General features: G+C 28.7%; 4 protein-coding genes across 7 annotated transcripts; 3 read left to right on the top strand and 1 right to left on the bottom strand.

Moving 5' to 3' along the window:
• The first annotated feature begins 320 nt into the window (after window positions 1-320).
• LOC124422746 (eukaryotic translation initiation factor 2 subunit 3, Y-linked-like) lies at window positions 321-8,225 on the top strand. 3 transcript variants are annotated; one of them, XM_046959612.1, is made up of 9 exons: window positions 352-550; window positions 1,006-1,069; window positions 1,279-1,389; window positions 5,798-6,031; window positions 6,122-6,280; window positions 6,531-6,760; window positions 6,899-7,043; window positions 7,611-7,780; window positions 7,869-8,225. In XM_046959612.1, exons 1-9 carry the CDS (start codon window positions 479-481, stop codon window positions 8,103-8,105), a joined length of 1,422 nt encoding a protein of 473 aa, XP_046815568.1. In that variant the 5' UTR covers window positions 352-478; the 3' UTR covers window positions 8,106-8,225. The 3 variants fall into 3 exon arrangements, with proteins under 3 accessions (XP_046815567.1, XP_046815569.1, XP_046815568.1); XM_046959613.1 differs by lacking the exon at window positions 7,869-8,225 and having other exon boundaries at window positions 351-550; window positions 7,146-7,662; XM_046959611.1 differs by lacking the exons at window positions 5,798-6,031; window positions 6,122-6,280; window positions 6,531-6,760; ... (1 more) ...; window positions 7,611-7,780; window positions 7,869-8,225 and adding an exon at window positions 2,739-5,440 and having other exon boundaries at window positions 321-550.
• Window positions 8,226-8,373: 148 nt separating this feature from the next.
• On the top strand, window positions 8,374-10,587 carry LOC124422846 (the record flags this gene model as incomplete). Its single annotated transcript, XM_046959781.1, has 4 exons — window positions 8,374-8,704; window positions 8,858-8,981; window positions 9,056-9,304; window positions 9,404-10,587. Coding segments are annotated over exons 1-4 (1,632 nt in total), but the record flags the coding sequence as incomplete, so codon positions are not given.
• A 290-nt stretch (window positions 10,588-10,877) lies between these two features.
• Window positions 10,878-14,173, top strand: LOC124422539 (metacaspase-2-like). The gene is made up of 2 exons (XM_046959090.1): window positions 10,878-11,331; window positions 11,392-14,173. Exons 1-2 carry the CDS (start codon window positions 10,892-10,894, stop codon window positions 14,033-14,035), a joined length of 3,084 nt encoding a protein of 1,027 aa, XP_046815046.1. The 5' UTR covers window positions 10,878-10,891; the 3' UTR covers window positions 14,036-14,173.
• A 58-nt stretch (window positions 14,174-14,231) lies between these two features.
• LOC124422783 (protein yellow-like) lies at window positions 14,232-17,642 on the bottom strand. Of its 2 annotated transcripts, XM_046959681.1 has the most exons (5): window positions 16,933-17,642; window positions 16,084-16,211; window positions 15,668-15,967; window positions 15,348-15,597; window positions 14,232-15,281 (listed from the first exon to the last, which is right to left on the bottom strand). In XM_046959681.1, the coding sequence occupies exons 2-5, from the start codon at window positions 16,207-16,209 to the stop codon at window positions 14,341-14,343; spliced, it is 1,617 nt and encodes a 538-aa protein (XP_046815637.1). In that variant the 5' UTR covers window positions 16,210-16,211; window positions 16,933-17,642; the 3' UTR covers window positions 14,232-14,340. The 2 variants fall into 2 exon arrangements, with proteins under 2 accessions (XP_046815637.1, XP_046815636.1); XM_046959680.1 differs by lacking the exon at window positions 16,933-17,642 and having other exon boundaries at window positions 16,084-16,930.
• Window positions 17,643-21,874: the final 4,232 nt, after the last annotated feature.

The following is a 21,874-nucleotide window of genomic DNA, read 5'->3' on the forward strand; positions in this document are numbered from 1 at the left end:
TATATTTGAGTCATTTTCAATAATTACAGAGAATTTTGTGTAAAAGAAGTCACTGTATCATTCAATTGACTTTCATTTATTCCAAAATAAAGTATTTCGAAGTATTTAAATTTTATTACAATATTGTAAAAGTGAAAGAAAACTTCAAATTTACACAGAAATTGTAATCTATGAACTTCATACTTAATAAATTTTTGTTTTATGTTGGACAAATAGTTTATTATTAAATTTATTGATCTATTATCAAAATATATTTATATTATTTTTAAAATATTTTGGAATTAAGTTAACAATATTTAGTATTTTGTATTAGTACATCATTTGATTTCCGGTTAGTAACTAGCTATCATATAGACGTGAATACATTCAAGCTGATTCCTTTCAATATTGTATTTTAAGTGAGGCGTAACGGAGTCTCGATTTCTTTTACAGTGACTTTCGCGTGGCCGACTTAATATATACCGTAGAATTAACAATTATGGGAGGTGAAGAAGGGCTAGGTGTGACAACTGGTCAACCCAATTTATACAAACAAGATCTTTCAAAGCTAGTGAGTAAAATTGTACTTATAAACTTTACATATTTATAACGGTCATTCATACATACATTCGATTCAATTTAACCTCACTTTTTATTGCTTGGCACTTGATATAGAATGTATAAATTATATCAAATCGATTATTGTTATATTATTTTCTTAAAAGTGATTAATATATGCTTTTTTTAACCTTGAGTTATGAAATCATATTAGAATATATAAATATATTTGCAAAAAAATTTTCATTTTTATATAATATTACTCATTATTCCTATTGTGTACTCAAAACATATTATCTCTGTTCAGCTTTATAGTACTATGATTATATTATACTGATTATATAATAATTGATATAATTTTATTATTATTATTATTATTATTATGATACTATCAATATTTAATAATTTATTTATATCAATGTTTTACTTTGTTACATATTCAAATCAGTTCTTTCATTTAAATTTTAGGATGTCAGTACATTAACTGCCTTATCTCGTGAAGTCATTAGTAGACAAGCTACAATAAATATTGGTAAGTATATCGTAACAAAATTAAAATATTATCTAAACTTTATCTAAATAAAGTAAGAAGATATTAAAACTTAAATAAAAAATTATTTACTTTTATAAATGATATTTATTTTATTACATTTTTGTAATAAGTTACTGTAATATTGTTTCATAAAATTATTGAATATTTCTATGGTATAATTAATTATTTATTTTTATAATTTTTTGTAGGTACCATTGGTCATGTAGCGCATGGAAAATCTACAATCGTTAAGGCAATTTCAGGTGTGCAAACTGTACGCTTTAAAAATGAGTTGGAAAGAAATATTACAATTAAACTTGGTAAGTACAACTCAGTTATAATGTTATCTATTTTTCTATAATTTTATCTAAATCGCTATTTATTTAACATTCTGTTGTTTATAATATTAAATTTTTGAAAGTTACTTTATTTTCAAAACGAGTTGATAATATTTTCATTATATAATAGGGTTTTGTAAAGTAATATTTTAATATTATAATAGTATATAAATGTATTTATTATATAAATATATTTGCATTTAGAAAGTTTTTCAATTAGTAAAGAAAGACAATAATTTTTAATAATGTACAATTTTTCTCCTTTATTTCCAATACAATAAATTTTTAAAAATTTCTTAGAATGTATGTAAGTATGTTTAATAAGACAAACTATTCAGTAGTAATTATTATAAATGTAGTTATCTTGTAATGCATATAACAATTCATAAATAATATAATTCTTTATTGTGATTGAAAGTGATTGGAAATGTGAATTATGATTGAGTTCAACGAATATAAGGTAAGTGAAAATTGTAATATTCCTATAATAATATTTAAGTATGATATATTAATTAATAAATTATTTAAAATTATATAAGTAGGTACAAGTTGTGTGTGTGTGTGTGTGTGTGTGTGTGTATATGTATGTATTGTATGTATGTATGTATGTATTTTTATAAATGTATATATTATGTGATTGTAATTAACAAAACTAAATGTTTCAGGTAAATTATCTAGTAAAAATTCAGTGGTTAATGCAATAATAATGAAATAGTAGTAATTGCAGCCTAATGAATCTACTTTTGATTACGAAACTTCTTATGAAACTTCTTTTTTATATAAATTCATTTCCTTAAACATTCGGAAATAATTTTTGTTTTTTCATTTAGAAAAACCGTTGGCGAATTGCATATGGATTTTAAATATATATTAAGTGTCTTTATATGTTATATTATATAATATTTATAGGTAATAATTTTTATAACTAAATTAATTTTTACAAAATAAAAATAAAGTTTACAAATGAAATATATTGATTTTGATATTCTTTTTTACACTATTGAACAAAAATATTTAATATTATTTTAATAAAACTTTAAATATTATTTTAATAAAAAATAATACTTTTGTTTATAAAAAATAACTATATCCGTTTAATAGTAATAATTCAAAAAGCAAATGTTCATCATAAGAATAGACACAAAATTCAATCAAAATGTTCTGGAACATTATAATTTCTTAATTTACATAAGATTGAAGAGGATTAAAGTGATGGTTAGAAATGATGGTGATATGTCGTTTAAAAACAATCACACAATTATGTACAGTAATTTGAAACATCGAACTTGAGTTCGGAGTAAATGACGTCGTTTAAATGTTTGGCATTACAGAGCATCCAGTTGAGAGAGGCAGTATGGAACATGCAGATATTCTTGGTGAAACGTCTTCTACATCTGAAAAAAGATCACTTTCGCCTGAAAGTGTCCAACAACGTTTGAAGCAGCCAAAAGTCGATGAGAAAACAACTTTTTATCCAGACAACAGCGAAGATAGTGTTAATTTACGTGTTAATTCACGTGTTAATTCAAATAGAAAAGAGAAGAGATCTAGTAAGATGGGTGTAAATCGTCGAAATATGGAAAAATTTGATTCATTAAATATTGGTGTATATTACAAAAGGAACACAAGATGTAACGGTTTCATCGATACTCCATTGAAGCACGATTTCGCGAAATTCAAATTGAAAGAATTACGAATCGTTTTGGAAGATATTAAATACAGTAATCCTAATTATAGTAATGTTAGATTAAAGACATCTAAAAAGGACGAAATTTGGGAAGTGGAGAAAATCCTAAATAAGAAAAAAATAAATGGTACTACGTCGTATTTGATCAAGTGGAAGAATTGGTCCAACGATCATAATACGTGGGAACCATTGGAGAATCTAACAAATTGCAATGAAATTTTGAAGGATTTCGAGAAGAATAGGTCCAAATTGTTGGAAAAATTGAAAAAAAAAGTTGGTTTTTATCCGACGGAGCGAGATGTTTACGAATTTTTAAATAAAATCCAGCAAAAAGGAGAATCGATTGATTGCGCTCTAATCGATGAGAATTCTTTTTACACTAGTATAAACAACTTTTTTAAACTTAATAATTTAAAAAAAAGTAAAGCGGAGATAGACATTAAAACGAATATTTTACGGTTTATGTTGTACGATTTAAGAAGGGAGCAATTAGAATTGTTAAAAGATTGGGAAAACGAGATGAACAGTATCAGTAAAGGGAAGCCATCGATATCTGTAGAAAATTTCATGGATCTTGAGGGCCCTCCAGAAGATTTTTTTTATATAGAAGATTATCTTCCGGGTGAAGATGTAGTGATACCTGAAGATCCTCCGATTGGTTGCGATTGTGTTAATTGTGGATCTAATACAAAATGTTGTTCCTTACAAAACGATAGTATTTTCCCGTATACTTCAAAGGGAAAAATTCGCGTTAAACCAGGTACACCAATATACGAATGTAACAAGCAATGTAAATGTGATTCGACATGTCTAAATCGTGTTACACAACGTGGTACAAATATAAAGTTTTGTATTTTTAAAACCGACGACGGTAGGGGTTGGGGTGTAAAAACATTGGAAAGTATCAAGAAGGGTTCATTTGTAACACAATATGTGGGCGAAGTAATCTCGAGCGAGGAAGCTGATAAACGTGGTAAAGAATATGATGCTGCAGGTAGAACATATCTTTTTGATCTGGACTATAATGAAACCGACGATCAATGTCTTTATACGGTTGATGCAGCTGTATATGGAAACATATCACACTTCATCAATCATTCCTGTGATCCCAATTTGGCGGTTTACGGTGTCTGGATCAATTGTCTCGATCCTAATCTTCCGAAACTCGCATTATTCGCCATAAAAGATATCGAAAAGAACGAGGAAATTACATTTGACTATGTGTTTCAACCTTTGAAAACAACGCGCGTGACGCAGAATATTATCAAGGAAGGAAAGGAGGTCGATGTCGTTCAATCTCCAACAAATAAGATCGAAGTACGGCAGGACACGCCCGACTCGAAAACCATCGTCAATAAAGTTTTATGCAAGTGTGGTGCTAAGAATTGTAGAAAGTATTTGTTTTAAAAAGTATTACAAGAATTACCTTTAAAAAGAAAATCTTCGTTTAGAATCGTGAAGAAGATTACATTGTGGTGTATCTATAGTTTAAACTTATAGTTTATCATTTCACCGAGATTTCATTATGCATTAAGTGTAATTGATTAGTTAGTATTTCTATAAGTTATTTTTGTATTTAAATCATTTAAAAGATATACATTCACCGTTAAGTATTCCGTGAATGTAACAATGCATTTAATTTATCAAATACATAAATAATTGACAATTCAATGTTGCATAACTTTACAATATCTTAAGGAGATTAGAATATTATACAAGAAAAATAATAATAATGGAATAAGAAAATGCGTAATTATAATTGTTGTTATTTTGTATACGATAAATTGGTGTTTTTGAAACATCGATCAAGATCTGTTCGTTATTAGAAGTAAAAGAAATTGAAAACAAAAATGATGGTACATGATGATATATTTCGTTTTGGAATACCAGTATTTGCTGTGAAAGCAACATTTTATATTGTTTTCGTATTATATGTTGTAAGAGAAGTTATGTAAATAAATAGAAATAATTCAAACCATGACTATATCTAACATATTAGCAGTAGTTTTTATACAAGGCAATGATTCTATTTTGATGAAAACTGTGTATCTATCGAATGTAATATTATACTCTATCGTTTTATTTGGATTAGTACAGTGAATCAATTTTTTGCAATTAATTGTCATAAAAGTTATATAAGGCATAAATGTAAAAAAGAAAATATGTAAAACAATATTTAATATCTTTTCCTTGATACGCACATACGGGTAATTGTATTACTACGTTTTGAATTAATGGATATATTAGGTATAAACAATCAGTCAAAGAGATCAAATTATAGATAATACTTGAGAGATATATAAAAGTATTGTTTAGCATATATATACTTTTTTAATTCTTTGTAAACTTAACATGTGTCGTTATGTAATATATATATATATATATATATATATATATATATATATATATATATATATACACACTTTTGTGTGCGCGTGTGTGTGTGTGTGTGTGTGTGCGTGCGTGCGTGCGTGTGTGCGCATGTGTGTATGTGTGTATGTGTGTATGTTTTTCTTTTTCCTTTTTTTAATTGTTTATATCATTTTTATGTCGAGTAATAAATTTGAAGGAATTTTAATCGCGTTTCCTTTTTCTATTTCACATTTTACATGATCATATAAAACACAAATTATTCCTTTACATTTGATCAGATAGAAAGTTCATTACTGAATTCTTCTTTTCAATTTTTATTTTGTGTTATAGGATATGCGAATGCAAAGATTTATAAGTGTGATAATGAAAAATGTCCAAGGCCGGCTTGTTACATATCAGGAGGATCTAGTAAAGATGATTCCTTTCCTTGTTTACGTCCCGTTTGTCCTGGACGATTTCAATTGGTTCGACATGTGTCCTTCGTAGATTGTCCTGGACACGATATTCTTATGGCAACTATGCTTAACGGAGCTGCCGTTATGGATGCAGCGTTACTTTTAATTGGTATCATTTAATAAACTTTCAATAAAATTATTCGTTCACAATTGTAATCAATTTCTTTAACAATGAAATAATTTCTCTTGTTCTACGTAGCTGGCAATGAGTCGTGTCCACAACCACAAACTTCTGAACATTTAGCTGCGATTGAAATCATGAAGTTAAAGCACATAATCATTTTGCAAAATAAAATTGACTTAGTGAAGGAAGCTCAGGCGAAAGAACAGTACGAACAAATATTGAAATTCGTTCAAGGTAACATTACATATCAATAATAATTAGTATTAGTAAATAAATAAATAAATGTATATATACATATATATATATATATATATATATATATATATATATATATAAATTAAATAGTATATAATACAGTAATAGAGTAATGGAGTAAATAGTAAATAGTAATTAATAATAATAAAAAAGATTTTAATAATAGTTTGTCATCAATCATCCTTAAGACAATTATTTATATAGTTACTTTTTATTTTAAATAAATTAGGTACTGTGGCAGAAGGAGCTCCTGTTATTCCAATTTCTGCTCAACTGAAATATAACATTGAAGTATTGTGCGAGTATATAACAAAGAAAATTCCGGTCCCACTTAGAGATTTTACGTCAGAACCACGATTGATCGTTATCCGATCGTTCGACGTTAATAAACCTGGTTGCGAAGTGGACGATCTCAAAGGTGGAGTTGCAGGAGGCAGTATATTAAGAGGTGTATTGAAGGTATTTTTCCATGATATTTTTATATTTCTTTTTCTTTCCAACTTTCTCACAGCTTCTGTTTTTCTCTTTAAATCTATCATTGTTTCTATTTTCGAATTTTCTAATAAATAATTTCTAATAAATATTATGTTGCTACAGGTTGGCATGGAAATCGAAGTCCGACCTGGATTAGTCTCTAAAGATAGTGAAGGAAAATTAACGTGTCGTCCTATATTTTCACGTATCGTCTCGCTATTTGCCGAACAGAACGAGCTACAATTCGCAGTTCCCGGTGGCCTTATAGGTGAGTTAATTATTATATTAATCATCTATTACTTAATAAGGAGCCATATTTTACCATACCCCTAGTACATTAGATTCAAGATTGCATTTCCTGTGATTTCAGGATAAGATAAATATTAATGTATCTTAAAGCAAAAAGATTGCGCAGAAGTGACACAAGAAATCTTAGGATTGAAGAGAAATTAAACGAAATGAGAATAATAAGAATGGCATATATGTTGTGATTTTAAATCTATTACAACCAGAATTGAAAAGGTTATCTTCAGTTCTATACATTTTAATAAGTAATTAGCTTTTTTCTTACGATTTGATCATCAATTCCAATAGTATATCTGTCCTATCAGTTTTCCTTCCTATGATTTCGTATTCTCAACTGCAAAAAAAGAAAAATTAAATTTTCAATTTTTATGACTCCTAAGATTCCTTGAATTACATCTGTGAAATCACGAAAAGTTAAACTTTTTAAAACAATATCTGTAGATTTATATGAGGCGATATCAATTAAGCTTAGTTAAAATAATTATAAAGAACAGATTAGCGTTAGCATACTGATCTATAATTCTTCAAGGTGTTGGAACGAAAATCGAACCAACATTGTGCAGAGCTGATCGTTTAGTGGGACAAATTTTAGGAGCTGTTGGGGCATTACCTAAAATATTCATTGAACTTGAAATATCGTACTATCTTTTAAAACGTTTGTTGGGTGTAAGAACGGAGGGTGATAAGAAAGGAGCGAGAGTAAGATTTTTATTATGTTATTATTATTTTTATTTTTTCGTGATTTATAATTTCTATCATTTGGGATCTTATATAATTTTTTTTATAGGTACCAAAATTATCTAGAAATGAAGTATTGCTAGTGAATATTGGCTCTCTTAGTACTGGCGGTCGAGTTTTAGCTACTCGTGCTGATTTAGCTAAAATAAGCTTGACGAGTCCAGTGTGTACAGAAATCGACGAAAAGATTGCATTGTCGCGTCGTGTCGAAAAGCATTGGCGTTTGATTGGTTGGGGTCAGATTTGTGGAGGACAAACGATAGAACCTGTCCTCGATGGAAAATAATTTCTTTAACATCGCAAAGAGAGGATAACGACAAAGATTTATTAACAGTCTTATAACTTATACCTATTGGGTTTATACAGTTGTAAGCAATATTTGTAATAAATCATGCCATTTATCTTACGCGGTTTATTTGTGTGTTTCGTTGTTTTCTTTCTTTTATTTTACTAACATTTAATTTTCAAATGAATTTTTATTTTAATTTCATATCTCATCGATCTTTAAGTTATTATGAAAAGTATGACGAAAATAAAAGCATGTTTTGTGTTGACGTTAATATTAGCTATAAATCACTATAAATAATTGAATTTACACAGTCATGTACGCTGTGTTCAAGCGTATGATTATATGGATTGACAGATTGTATTGAAACTATGAATCATATCGTTTAAATTTCCCTTTTCATTGAATACTTTTAATTATCTTAATATTCGAAATTCGAAGAAATCAAAGCAATATCATGATTCGTTTTTGGTAATATCATTCATTCAAGAAAATTTAATGTTTTCTGAAATTTTAAGTGCAGAATGCCAAGATTCGTTGGACATTATATAGGAATATCCTTTCAGGCTGAATTATTAGTAATGACTCTGTTAGGTTTGGTAAGATTTCTGAAATAATTATTGGATATAGTTTCTTTTTGTATATAAGATGTTCTAAGTATAATGATAAAGTATCGGTCATGCAACGGGAAAAAAATCATAAAATATTTCTTAAATCATTAAAGTAAGTAACGAGATGATAATATTCCGAAGCTCAACAGCACATTGGAATGGCATCCTTTTGACTGGTCCCAACAAATTGAAAAGATTTGGAATTTGTCATTGACTCAACAGTACTTCTTTCTCTCTACAGATTTTGAGTATTGGATAAAAATAAGTTAATATCAAGAAAAATGTGTTCTATGTATGTTGAATGATATTTTACACATTATTATTTTTCATTGCAAATAGCCCTAACATGGATCGTTATCACAAGGAAGATAGTTGCTTATGTTTACACATTTTTATACATGATCAATTTTTATCCAATTTTAACATGGAGTCGACCAAATTTACTTCTGCCATGGTTGATCCTGAGTTTTTTTCAAAATCTTATATTAAAATTGATTGTTATAGCTATATTCATCTGGCTATGGGGTAAAGAAAGATTTTCTTCGTTTCGAATGGTCGAATTTGTTGTCGTTGAACTTATTTCATTAAGTAAGCTTGATACGTGATATAGATTGATACTTAAATTGTTTACAAATTTAATTTTTTACAATATTTATCTACTTAAACAAATAATAATAACATTTACAGCCAATTCTGCTTACATATGGTATGCAATTGCATGTTCTTATATAGAGTTGAAAAAAATAGAAAGGATTAGAAAGATAAGGAAAGCTTTACAAGCAAAATATTCTATTGCATATAATATCTTCTCGGATGGCAGTAGCATGGAAATAATTAGCAACGAATCAACATTCGATTTGTACTCAGGAAGACGTTGTATGAGTTTACCTAATCTGAACGACGCATTTTATAGTTCAATTTTCAACGATTCCAACGAAAGTAAAATATCTAGATCGTTGACAACGTTAACGACTATCAGTAGTTTTGAATCTGATGATACAGAAGAAGTTATTTCTCAGATAATTCGTAATAATAATTTGATACCTATTGAGAAATGTATGAAGCTTTTGGGATTAACTGATGTTGATATAATCAATGCACGTGCTAGAGTCCGCAAAAGGATGTTAGAGAGTGCTATAATTTATAAGATACAAGATGAATATGCAAAGAAAAAGGAGATAGGAAAAATTGATCTGATAAAAGATCGCAGGATAAGAGATCCATCTATCATTGATTATTTGATGGCGAAAACTGACATGCCTATATTTCATATAAATGATAATCGTGTTGAGAAGTTTAGAGAAGTCCAAAAGATTAATGATAAGACTGAAGATGTTTCAGTTGAAGCAAAAAGAGAATTGATCCATGAAGAAGTAATGGAATTGACACAAGCTAAGGAATCCATAACAGCTTTTGTACTAGATTGTATCGATGAAAAAGAAGAAACAAAATTAGAATTTATTAAGAAGAAAGAAAAGAAAAAGTCATGTCCATTAACGAGAGAGAAAGTAGAATCTAGACCATGTTTTCCTCTCGTAGGGGATAGACAATTAATGGAATGTCCTTTCAAGGAACAAACTATCCTTTCTAAATCTATTTATCCTTGCCTTTTAAATAAAAAAAATAAATGTTTAAGTAAAGTTTATTGTACATCTAATCATGAAATTGATGTTCTAATAAATAATAATAAAATTCCAGAAGAGAATATTACTTCCTTGGATGACACAGACATTAGAAAATTATCCAAAAATAATGCAACCATTACTAATATTGACCAAGAAGAAGATACAAAGATTAATTGTAATACTTTTTTACGAAGTCAAATGATTAATGCAAAAGATTTCATTCATACAAAATTGGAAAATAATTCTTTCTTAAGTAAGAATATTTTACGTATATCGTGAATGATAAAAATAGAATAATTAAATATATATATAAATATATTCAATTATTATATATTTATATATATATATACATATATATATATATATATATATATATATATATGTATATATATATATGAAATAATCTTATATATATATTATATATATCTGTAAAAATAATCTTTCATATATATATATATGATTATTTTATATGATGATTATTTTTACAGAGGAATCTAATTTAGAAATAATAAATCCTGTAGTAGATACATCGAAAACAGTTCATTTAGAAATGACAAGAAATTACAATTATATTTTCAACAATCGATCTTACATTCTTCCTAGCACTAGTATCTTCTCTACAATAGGCTGTTTACCGTTCTATCAAAAATTCAACATCACTAATCTCTATGGTAAAGAATTGCTAATCGATGAATTTTTTGATCCTCAATTACAATTTAACGAAAAATTTGTTGAAAATACGAACGATATATACAGAAAAACATTATTTAAAGCTTCGAATTCGAAGAATTTATTTGATCGAGGAAGAATGATGATATGGAATAACAAGAACACAGAATTATTGTTTAAAATACCAAAACAAATTGCGTGTTACACTGGTATGGAATACGAATCTGTAAATAATTCTAAAATATCTAACAGGACAGAATTTATTGGAGGCAAATTGCAGAATTTTGATATAGTCAATCAAGAATTAATTACAAAACATAGGTACTTTTTCTAACGTTTGTATTTAAGTAACAATATCTCATTGAAGTGTTATCATTTTAGATATACAAGTGTCGAACCAAAAGAAGAATACAAAAATAATAATTCATTTAACGTTTATGAAAGTGTTTGGAGTAATTTAAATGTAAATAATAATACTGGTAGTAGTTACAATATTATTAGTACTCAAACCACAGAAAGTTTGAACAATTATATATACGATAATAAAGAAAATAATAAAAATAATGATCATAATATACATGTCGATTACATGGACAACGTATGTCCAAAGTTTGCGACCAATATCAATTTAAATCAATTATTAAATACAAAGAATTTAATTAAAAATGATGAATGCTACGAAGATAATTTAGAAATTGGACCATGTTATTGTAAAAATTGGAATATTTTGGACATGACACAGATAGCTGATACTTTAGAATACGACAATTCGAATTTTTTAGAAAAATCGCCTGCATGTCCTAAGGAAATTCAAAAGGAATCACTTCATAGATTAACCAATATTAAAAATAAGATGGTCAAGACTTCGTTTGATAGTTATAAACATACCGAATACTTTGATCAATCGAGACATAACATGATATCAATGAAGAAGAGAAGAAAACGTATGACATCTTCTAAAGAAAGAGAACTTTTAGAAATGAAGGCTTTGAGAGCTTACAATGAGATCACTTTGATGGAGGACAAACGAGAGATGGAAAAGAAGAAACAACAGAAAACTGATATGCTATATTCCTTTAGAGATAATACTAAAACTTGGTCGACCCAACTAATGTCTTATTCTAAAATGAAAAACAATTACAGACAAATACAAAAAAGAAACGAGGATGATTCATATGAATTTAATACACATCAAGATCATTTTGATTCATACAACGAAATTGAAATACATAACACAACTGATTCTTTCTTCGAATATGTTAGTAATATTAATAACAAAGAGTTAATAAAGGAGAAGGAAAATCTTAATTTTCTTGAAAACGAATTATCGTTTTCTCGATTACCTAATATACAAAGTAAAGATGCTGCAATTATGTTGAATCTTTTAGATCGTCATGGTAGTCATTGGTTTAGGCAAGAGTTGAGAAAAATTCTGGCAATAAGGGATAGTCAAGTGTATATGAAACATAGCAAACCTAATCAAGATGCAATGAAATTGAATCTTTCTTTAAGAAACAGTCAAAAGATAACTGATAGCCTTGAACTTGATAAAAATACTGATAGGGAAGACATAAGTGTTCCCTTTGGACTATCTTCGTCTTATCAATATTTACGAACCAATTTGGATTGTGGTTCAAATCAAAATTTTAAGACTTTTAATTCGACGGAATCCATTATTTCTAAAAGAGATATGCCTATTAATTCGTCTGATTTAAAAGATTTCGTTGAGTGTACAGAAAATAAAAAAGTAAATGAAAAAGAAGAAGAAGAAAAAATACAAATTATTGATACAACAAAAGAATCTGAAATTGAAGAAATCAAAAAATTTAAGATCGACATGTTAAATGTTGAAAAAGATAATTCATTTTTTTCCTTAAATTCCATTTCACTTTCATCTACTACAAAAACTGAAAATGTAATCGAATCGATCGATGATCGAAATCATCATCAAGTTAGACGCAGAAACATGTCTCTACACATGATGGATATCGCAAGAAACATCCATTGGAGTTTACGTCCTCATGGTATTTTATTAACTAATAAAAATTTACAAGGAATGAATTTCGAATCGTCCGATCTTTATGGTAATCAGCAGAGAGATATCGTCGATGACGTCACAGCCAGTCTAGTCCATGCTGCATTCTCTCATAAACCTGAGATTATCATTAGAACTTTTCCACGTGATTCTCGATCTATCAATGACGAACGATCCACGTCATTCTTCGAAAATTTTTATAATATTTATCGTTTGCCATCAACTGTCGATGAATTCGTTCTTGATTCTAATAATGATATGGATATTTACGTTGGAGACACATTGACGCTTCCAAACGTTCAAGATATCGAAGACGAGATTAATGATCTCGAAGATATTCTACAAAGTTCTATGGAAACTGATAGGAATTTTGATCTTTGTATCTTGGTAATGGAAGACGAGGATTTGTCTTTAGATTTAAGATCGACTTCAATCGATAATCTTCCTACAAACGAAGTTGTTCAATACGACAGTGAAGTTACTATTGCACTCAGTGAAACAAGGACAATGGATATCATTGATCCGGAAATAGATTCTCTTGGCTATGAAACGATCAAAGATTCTGATCAACCTTCCTTGAAAATGATAATAGCTTTCTTTAGTTTTCTCTTAGCTATTTACATGGAAATTCTAGGATCATATTTCTTTATGTCGGATTTGCATAATTCTATATATGCTTATAGACCGTACGAAATGAATTCGGATATGTTTAAGAAGAATTTTTCTGACGATTTTTTACCTGAAAAATATGATATGGTTGTTTCCTCAAATTCAGTAAATATATCAGAGTTCACCGTTGAACCTGAAATAAACGGTGTGATTGACTTTATCGATGAAGTTGAAGAGGATGATCAAGCTTCGATAAAAAGTACAAATTTGCAAATTTCCAGTATAAGAGATAGTTTTGATACGATGTATACTAAAACTACTATTGAATCTGAAAACGTAATATCTTTTGAAGGAGGTAGTTTCATGGAAGACTTTTCTTGATAATTTGTCAAAGGATACAAATTTGAGGATTTTAGTTGGGTTAATAAAAAATATACATTTTTATATGTTCATAAAAAAGTAATGATTGATTGAATCGCTTTTATAAATAATTATTACAGCTTTCTATTTTTTATTATTTCGTAATTAATATTACCAGATTAATTTATAGACATTAAATATTTTTTTTTACTATCCTTTTGTTAATAAAATATTTTCATCATCTTAATAATTATTGTACATAAGCTAAATTTGTTCGATCGTTTTATTTTAACTATTCAAAACTTCAAGTGAATTTCTTACAACATTCAACAAGTTTCATCATAACCCTGACCATAATCAGGTACCACGTGATCAGGATCACAAATAGTGTCTTTAACAGCATCCTTAACGTGTGCCTTGAAGATTCTAAAATTGATCTTACTGCTATCTAAATTTTCATAGAGATACATTGGTAACCTATTGGAGATCATCCAAACGTTTTGCTCTTCCTCATGATCGACTTTAATGTCATTAGGAAAGACTAATGAGATGTTACTAGTACCTATTACACCTAAATTCTCAGGTATATATTCCTTTCTCGTATCCCAACACCATACTGAGTCACGAGTAACCATGTTGAAGAACATTACACCGTTTCTGTCGACAACGGAACCAGACGAATGACCATAATCCTTGGCTCTTGGTCTTCCAATCGGTATAAATTTATCGGTATTATGATCGACCATTCTCTTGTCTCGAAGGACAGACGTGGAGACTGCGAATTCTCTGAAACTCGACATGGGATGAAAGAACAGGGTCCTATCGTTGTGAATATCGATAGGACTTAATGCAATACCGAAGATTCCATCAGTCCATTGGAATTTTATACCATGGAGTTCGTATTTCGCAGCCAAAGGATCGGGAAAGAAGAAATGATGTTCGAATCTGAAGGATGAATCCTTGTAGAAGTCATAAACGATTATACCGAATCTCCAGACATCTGAAAGATATGCCATTGCGCCACCACAATCTCCATCTCTTACATCAACCACTATATTCGTGAACAAAGAATCCTGTTTTACTTGTTCCTGTGGTAAAGTATATTTCTTGATCAATTTATCAGTTCGAAGATCGAAAATGTAGAGTACCGGTGGGCAACTTTGCGTTGGTTTTTTCGCGATATTTGTCACTCCAGAATCCAAAACCCAAAGACGATCACATTCGTCTACTTGTATCCTAAACACTGACGTAAGACCATCGCATTTATCTGAAAGTATAAAAAAGTATTAAAAAATCATTTCAATAGATATGATTTGTTCAGATTCAAACTAACCAAACATATTCCAATCCCAATCAGGATATGGCTTCAATTTTGGACTCTTTGTTTTGGAATATCTTGGAACAGTTGCCAATGTTACTGGTATTCCTTCCTTCCATTTTGGAAGAGTAACGAAGACTTTGTTTTGATATACTTCTAATCCTAATGGTAAATTATTTTCAGCTATGTAATTACCATCAAATATAGCTTGATCTCGTTCTTCGATATTATCGAACTCAAAGTCTACGGTCGACCAAGCGTAAACCTAAATTAAATTTAGCAAGATCGATAGAGAAGATCGAAAATTCTTTAGAAATGGATAATCAAATCTTTACCAAACTCATCGCTGGTCCAACGTACTCGTCTTCAACTGACTCGTGATTGAGATCATAATTAAATTCATGAAATTCAAGTTGATTTATCGAATGGGCATTGTTCTTAAGGACATCGCCTATGGTTCTCGAGTAATCGTGATTATTTGATTGGAAAAATCGACCTGGCGTAATTGGTATAGAACCATAAAGAATATTGTTTTTTTCAGTTGTCCCTGTTAATTTATTTTCCAACGAATTCCCATAAGAATCACACGAAGTTGGAGTTGATAATTTTTCTTGCGATACCGGATTACCTGCTGACTGATGAGTGTAGTATATAGATAATTCAGCATAAGACGAAATGCACGATTATATATTATTTTAATAATTTCAAGATTATTGTCATCTATCGATATGCGAAATATTTGGGTTTGTACCGAGTCATGAAGGGGAAAAATCGGTGCTTCGAGTTCTCGTGAAATCGGTGCAATGCCAGGATGAGCTGCGAATTGTTGAAAACCAAGAAGAGACATCGAGAGAAGCCATGGCATCACATTGGCCATACCTGTAAAAAGAAATTCAAGAAAAAATTGATATGAAGTTCACGATCGAAATACTTTAATCGTTATCAAATGATTAATGTATATTACTATATGATCTAATTTTCTTGATTGTTCATTTTGTTTTGATCTTTTTTTTTCTTTTCGAACACGTAACGAATTCGAGATCTCTTGCCAAATCGTTAAAATCGACTTATATGCTCGAAGTATAATGAAAGTTATGTAACTACATGAAATGTCTCCTCGCTCGGAGCAAAATTTCGCAAGTTAGTTGAAAAATGGATCGATCGGAACTTCGCCTTTCGTGTTCCGTTAATGGAGATATGTATCATAAAAAAAATCACAGAGGGGGAGTAGAGAGAACAGACACACACACACACACATACATATACATATACGTAATACTATTAACATTACTCAATGATCATCGATAAGGTAAATGTTGAAAAACATGATCAACGATATGTCGTAATTCGTATGTTTGCTCTTTGTCGTGGAAGCACAAACGAAGCAATCTCGCTTCCGTTTTCATTTCTTAGAACGAGTCTTTGAAAGGAAATATACGTCTACTAAATTAAATTTATATGCAAAATGATCTGTACGTTAGATTGATATTTCGTTCATATCAAAAGTATACGAACGTAAGTATTATACATTCTTTTTTCTCATATATTATAAATCACAGTGATTGATTCTTTAAGCTTTGAATGCTTGTAGCTTACTTACCTTAAGGACGAATAACAAATGTTGTGTAATAAATAACAATAATATCGATAAATCAACGATCAGGATAAGTCGATTATAATGAGAACAACATGACGAATCATATCACAGATCAATTAGAAAGTTAATCAATGAAAGTGAACGATGTTAATTTCAAAGGAACACTTTGAAAAGAACTTGATGACTTTCGATACTGTGGTCAAAAAGAAATCGATTAACTTTGGAGAAAATGTACAACGACAAAAATGATATTCGTTTTTGATCAAGCTCGAGGAAGACTTTCGCGATGAGAGAAAATCAAGGACTACACGCGGTATCGTTCGAGATGGGAGCATGGATGATTCCTGACTGCCATATTCACTATCCGGCTCGTAAATGTACCTCGATACTACGAAAGGAGAGAGAATGGCTAATCCCTTCTCTTTGAAGATGCTCTCCCTCATTTTTCTTAGCATCTTCGTTCGTGTCTTCATGGAGAAGGACGATATCTTATAGGTCAGTGATGTGAATTCAAGGGAGTTGGAAGTTCGTGATACTTCTTAAGAGAAAAGGTCGCACCATCCTCTCGATTAATAGAAATTCCTTTCAAAGTCTTCGTTTCTCACACATACATTATAGTATTATAGTAATAGATAAAAGATAATAAAATTTGTAAGAAAATTGAACGAAGAAGATTCATTATATCTTTATCAAATTCATTTCCCATAAATTTATCACAATTTTCTGATGAATGTAAAATAGATATCTATATATACATATACATATATATATATATATATATATATATATATATTTATATATATATATATTTATATATATATATTTTATATACTAATTGTTACTATTTAAATTAAAGTTATGATATAATGTTTTAAAGAAAAATATCGCGTGGCATTAATAGTACAATATTTATAATAGATTCATCTTAATACCAGGTTATCCTTAATACCAATAAAACTTAATCAACTTATTAATTTACTTATTTCCTAAACTTGACAAGATTATAAATAAAGAATAGTCTAATTTAGTCTGAAGCATAATCAAGGTGCATATCTTATGACTATTGTTACTTAAGATTGGAACGTGTCATCGGCTTAGATGTCTGCCCTATTGTTGATGAGACACGGTATATTTTTTACGCCAGAAACTTTCCCTTTCATTGTAACAAACTGATTCGGATCATAGTAGTGCAGATCATTACTGTATAGGTCACCATTGACGTAGAAGATATCGAGAGAAAGAAATGTCAAGTAGTTCTTATTTGTTTGTTTTTCTTCAAGTTCCATCGATTAAACATCGAAATTTAAATATCAATAATTTTTCTGTTGCAATAACTTCGATCGAGATTGTTATTGTTGTTTTTTTTTCATGTTCCTCGATCTTTTTTTTGCAATTAGATTTGTTATGAATTCGCATATATGAAAAACAAAAAACGTTACCTTTCAAAGAAAGGTAAAGAATCTTATTGTTACATAATTAAAGGACGAAATCATTATTAACTTTTTTTCAGTCGCGTTCTTTGATTTTTTTTGCAATAAGATTTTTTACGAATTTACATATGTGAAATGTCAAAAAAGAAAAGAAAAGAAAATATAGAAGAAGAGAGATCATTACATTTCAGAGAAAGTCAAGGCATCATAGTGTTGCATAATTGTCCTTAAAACATTCCGGTTTTCAACAGGAATGAGTAAAGTTATTAAGTTTTTTACGAGGAGACAGCGGGCCTATCTCCCAAGAATCGTTTTTACCATAAACTTCAAATTCTCCTCGGTGAAACTCGCATATTAATTTAACAGTAATACGTAGCATCTCATACTTAAGGGAAAATCTCGGTTGTGTTTTTGAAAGGAACTCACGAAGGCTTCATCTCATTGTTACATAGATTTAATGACCACTCCAACGATAATCGCAAACGTTCACGCATACTCGCTGTACCGAAAATTATCTTGCTCTACTAAGGTTTATTATTATGGTCAAAAGAAATGAGTTATGTGTGTGCCTTGGAATTATTTTCTTTTTTCTTTTTCTTTTTTTTTCGTAATTCAAAACCATTTAATAATTCAGAAAATTTTTTTATTTTAATATAATTTACGATTTATTCATTATATTATATATAATCATAATATTATGTATTTTTATATGTACTATTAATCAATTATATTATATATTATATTAATTAACTTTATTTATATACGAAAAAATAATATATATCGAAAATTTTTAAAATATGCATATTTCTTAGTTGTTATTAGTGAAAGTAATATGATTTTACTTCGGCTATACGATTTAGACGAGTAAACACGTTATGGTATTGCAAAATAGAAAGAGAAGATCGCCGCGATGTTTCACTAGAGTTCTCTCAATGACTAGAAACGTCTATTACTTTCCGTTTAAACTTTCGTTACGAGTCTAACAAATTCGGTGTGAGAAATTGAAACTTAAGTTTAAGATTAAAATATATTGACAAAGAATAAAACGTTTGTTTTATCCAACCTTTCTTTTCAAGAAATTCATTAGATCTCATTTGAAATTTTCGAGGTAAGCAAATTAAAGTCAATCGTTAATTATTCTAATCAGATTGTGTGCTTTTCAATATTATGTTTTTCAATATTATGAAAATTATAATGTTTATGAATTGAAAATATGAAACTTACGGTTTTCGTTACGTTCTTCGATCTTTCGATTTGCGAGTTCGTGTTGCTGGTAATGTACCACATGATTAGTCCACGTGATTGGTTTCTTATAGTCAAAGAAATAATTGGGAGAGCTATAAAAATAGTTGTTGGATTGCATTGGCCGAGAGTCGACTCTTTTCTTTCTTCTCATCGTTGCGTATCTGTGTAAAAAGAAAAGAAACAAAAAAAAAAATAGGAAAGAGAAATTAATTTACGTTCAAAGTTAGTCAAATTGTTTAAAATTGTTGACATTCAAACAATCGAATATGTATGTAACATTGTAAAATTGAATAGATAGATATATTCTAAGAATTATAATATAACTATTAAACAACCAGTTTTCTTTCATCTTTTTCAACACCTGTGGTTGAGAAAATCGACATTCTTTACGTCACATGCAATGACCAATCTACTATCCATAGAAAAAAAAAAAAAGAAAAAAAGAACAAATATTACTTCATACCAACATCCAAGGAGATAGTAATTTTCTTTGAAATATTTGTATATATCTACTGAATGACGATTTTTTTCATAAAGTAAACAATTTTCATCGATTTCTCAATCTAACTTATACCAATTTAATACTTTCACAATTGTTTTAAATTATAATTATTATTATTAAATATCAACGTATTAGTTCGTACAATTATCAAACTGAATTGATCGATTTAATTCTGATTTCATGTGAATGTACTTGATTTGTCGAAAGATCAATGATCATTCGTCCGTCAATACATTTTACTATTGAAACGAAACACACGACGTGATTTTAAGTAAGATAGTCACTTTTACGATTTAAAACAATTCAATGACCGTTCCAATCCTCTAAAAGCTCACTTTCAATCAATGACTACACTGTCTGTAGCTATATTATGCTAGCACTGATTAACATCACAGAATAGATCATTCCAAATAGATCCGCTTTGTTCAAATCGTTACAGCACAGATGTAGATTATTTCTTTCTCACAAATAGAGCATGAATAGGAAAGAACAAGAAAAGACGCATGATTACAGTTTTTATTGAGAACAAAATTTTCTTTCTTTTACTATTCAAACATTGTCACGATCTATAATTATATCAATCAATCGACCAATCAAGATTTTAATTATCTATTAAATTGTTTTAAATCACTGTTATCAAGGCATGTTCAATATTTTTTTAAACAAATTAAATTTTTTATATGTATAAAAAAGACATTTATAGTTATTATTATTATTTCTTTTTTTAAATAAAAAACGTGAATGTCACATAATTTATTGTAAAACTTTTATTAATAATAATAAATTATTAATTCAATCTTAATTTCATATCTACGAAGCACATACACAATACTTTGCATAAATTTTTGACTATTTTATTTTATTTATCACTTCATCATTTGTATGCACTCCTCGAAGATTTGTTTCCAACTCATAGCAAAGGACTACTTCTCTCGATTGGCAATCGTCTGACCAACCAGCCGTCTTAAATATAATCGTAAAATCTCAGGTTGACTTATTCAGGAAACATACTTCTTGATTATTATCGTTCCTCGTAGCCTTTCAAAATAAAATACTTTTACTCTTTTTCTTTTACATTAATCGTTATAAATAAAAATTTTTATAATTAAGAGTTATTGCGGAATGAAAATGAATGTATTAAGTGATCTTCTGCTATACTTTCATTAATTATTTATTTTATTAAAGAGATTATTGTTTTTTTTTATTTTTATATAACACCGATTATTTACTCGATATGCTTTTATGATTTATTATTATTAATTTATGTATAAAAATATACGGAAAAAATGATTTTCCGATATCTAACGATCTATCCATTCGATTTTTCATTATCTGATGCAAAAATTATAATTTCACATTAACGAGTAAGTAGGTTTCATTTTATTAAAACAAATATAAAGAATAAATAAATTATCTTCAAAAATACAAAATTATGCACTAACAATCAGTAAAATTACTGGTGTTAATTAGAATTTAAAAATATCGAATTTTTTTAATACTTTACTACTTGTACGTACAAAATTCAATCGGCACGTTCAAAATATCGAACTGAAGCATTTAATATATAGTTGAGAACTTATATAGCTCACTTGGTCGTTTTTTTTGACAGCTGATCGATCAATCAGTATAATAACGAAATGATTTGCATAAAAATATTTCGTTAATGTATATTCCTAACGTTCGAATTTTTGTTGCGCAAGAACGACACTCCCTTTTGTAATCTTTTGTGATCTTGTCTGTGCCTATCATCATCATCATCATCATCATT

This window comes from Vespa crabro, chromosome 3 (assembly GCF_910589235.1).
Source record: "Vespa crabro chromosome 3, iyVesCrab1.2, whole genome shotgun sequence".
Classification (NCBI taxonomy): domain Eukaryota; kingdom Metazoa; phylum Arthropoda; class Insecta; order Hymenoptera; family Vespidae; genus Vespa; species Vespa crabro.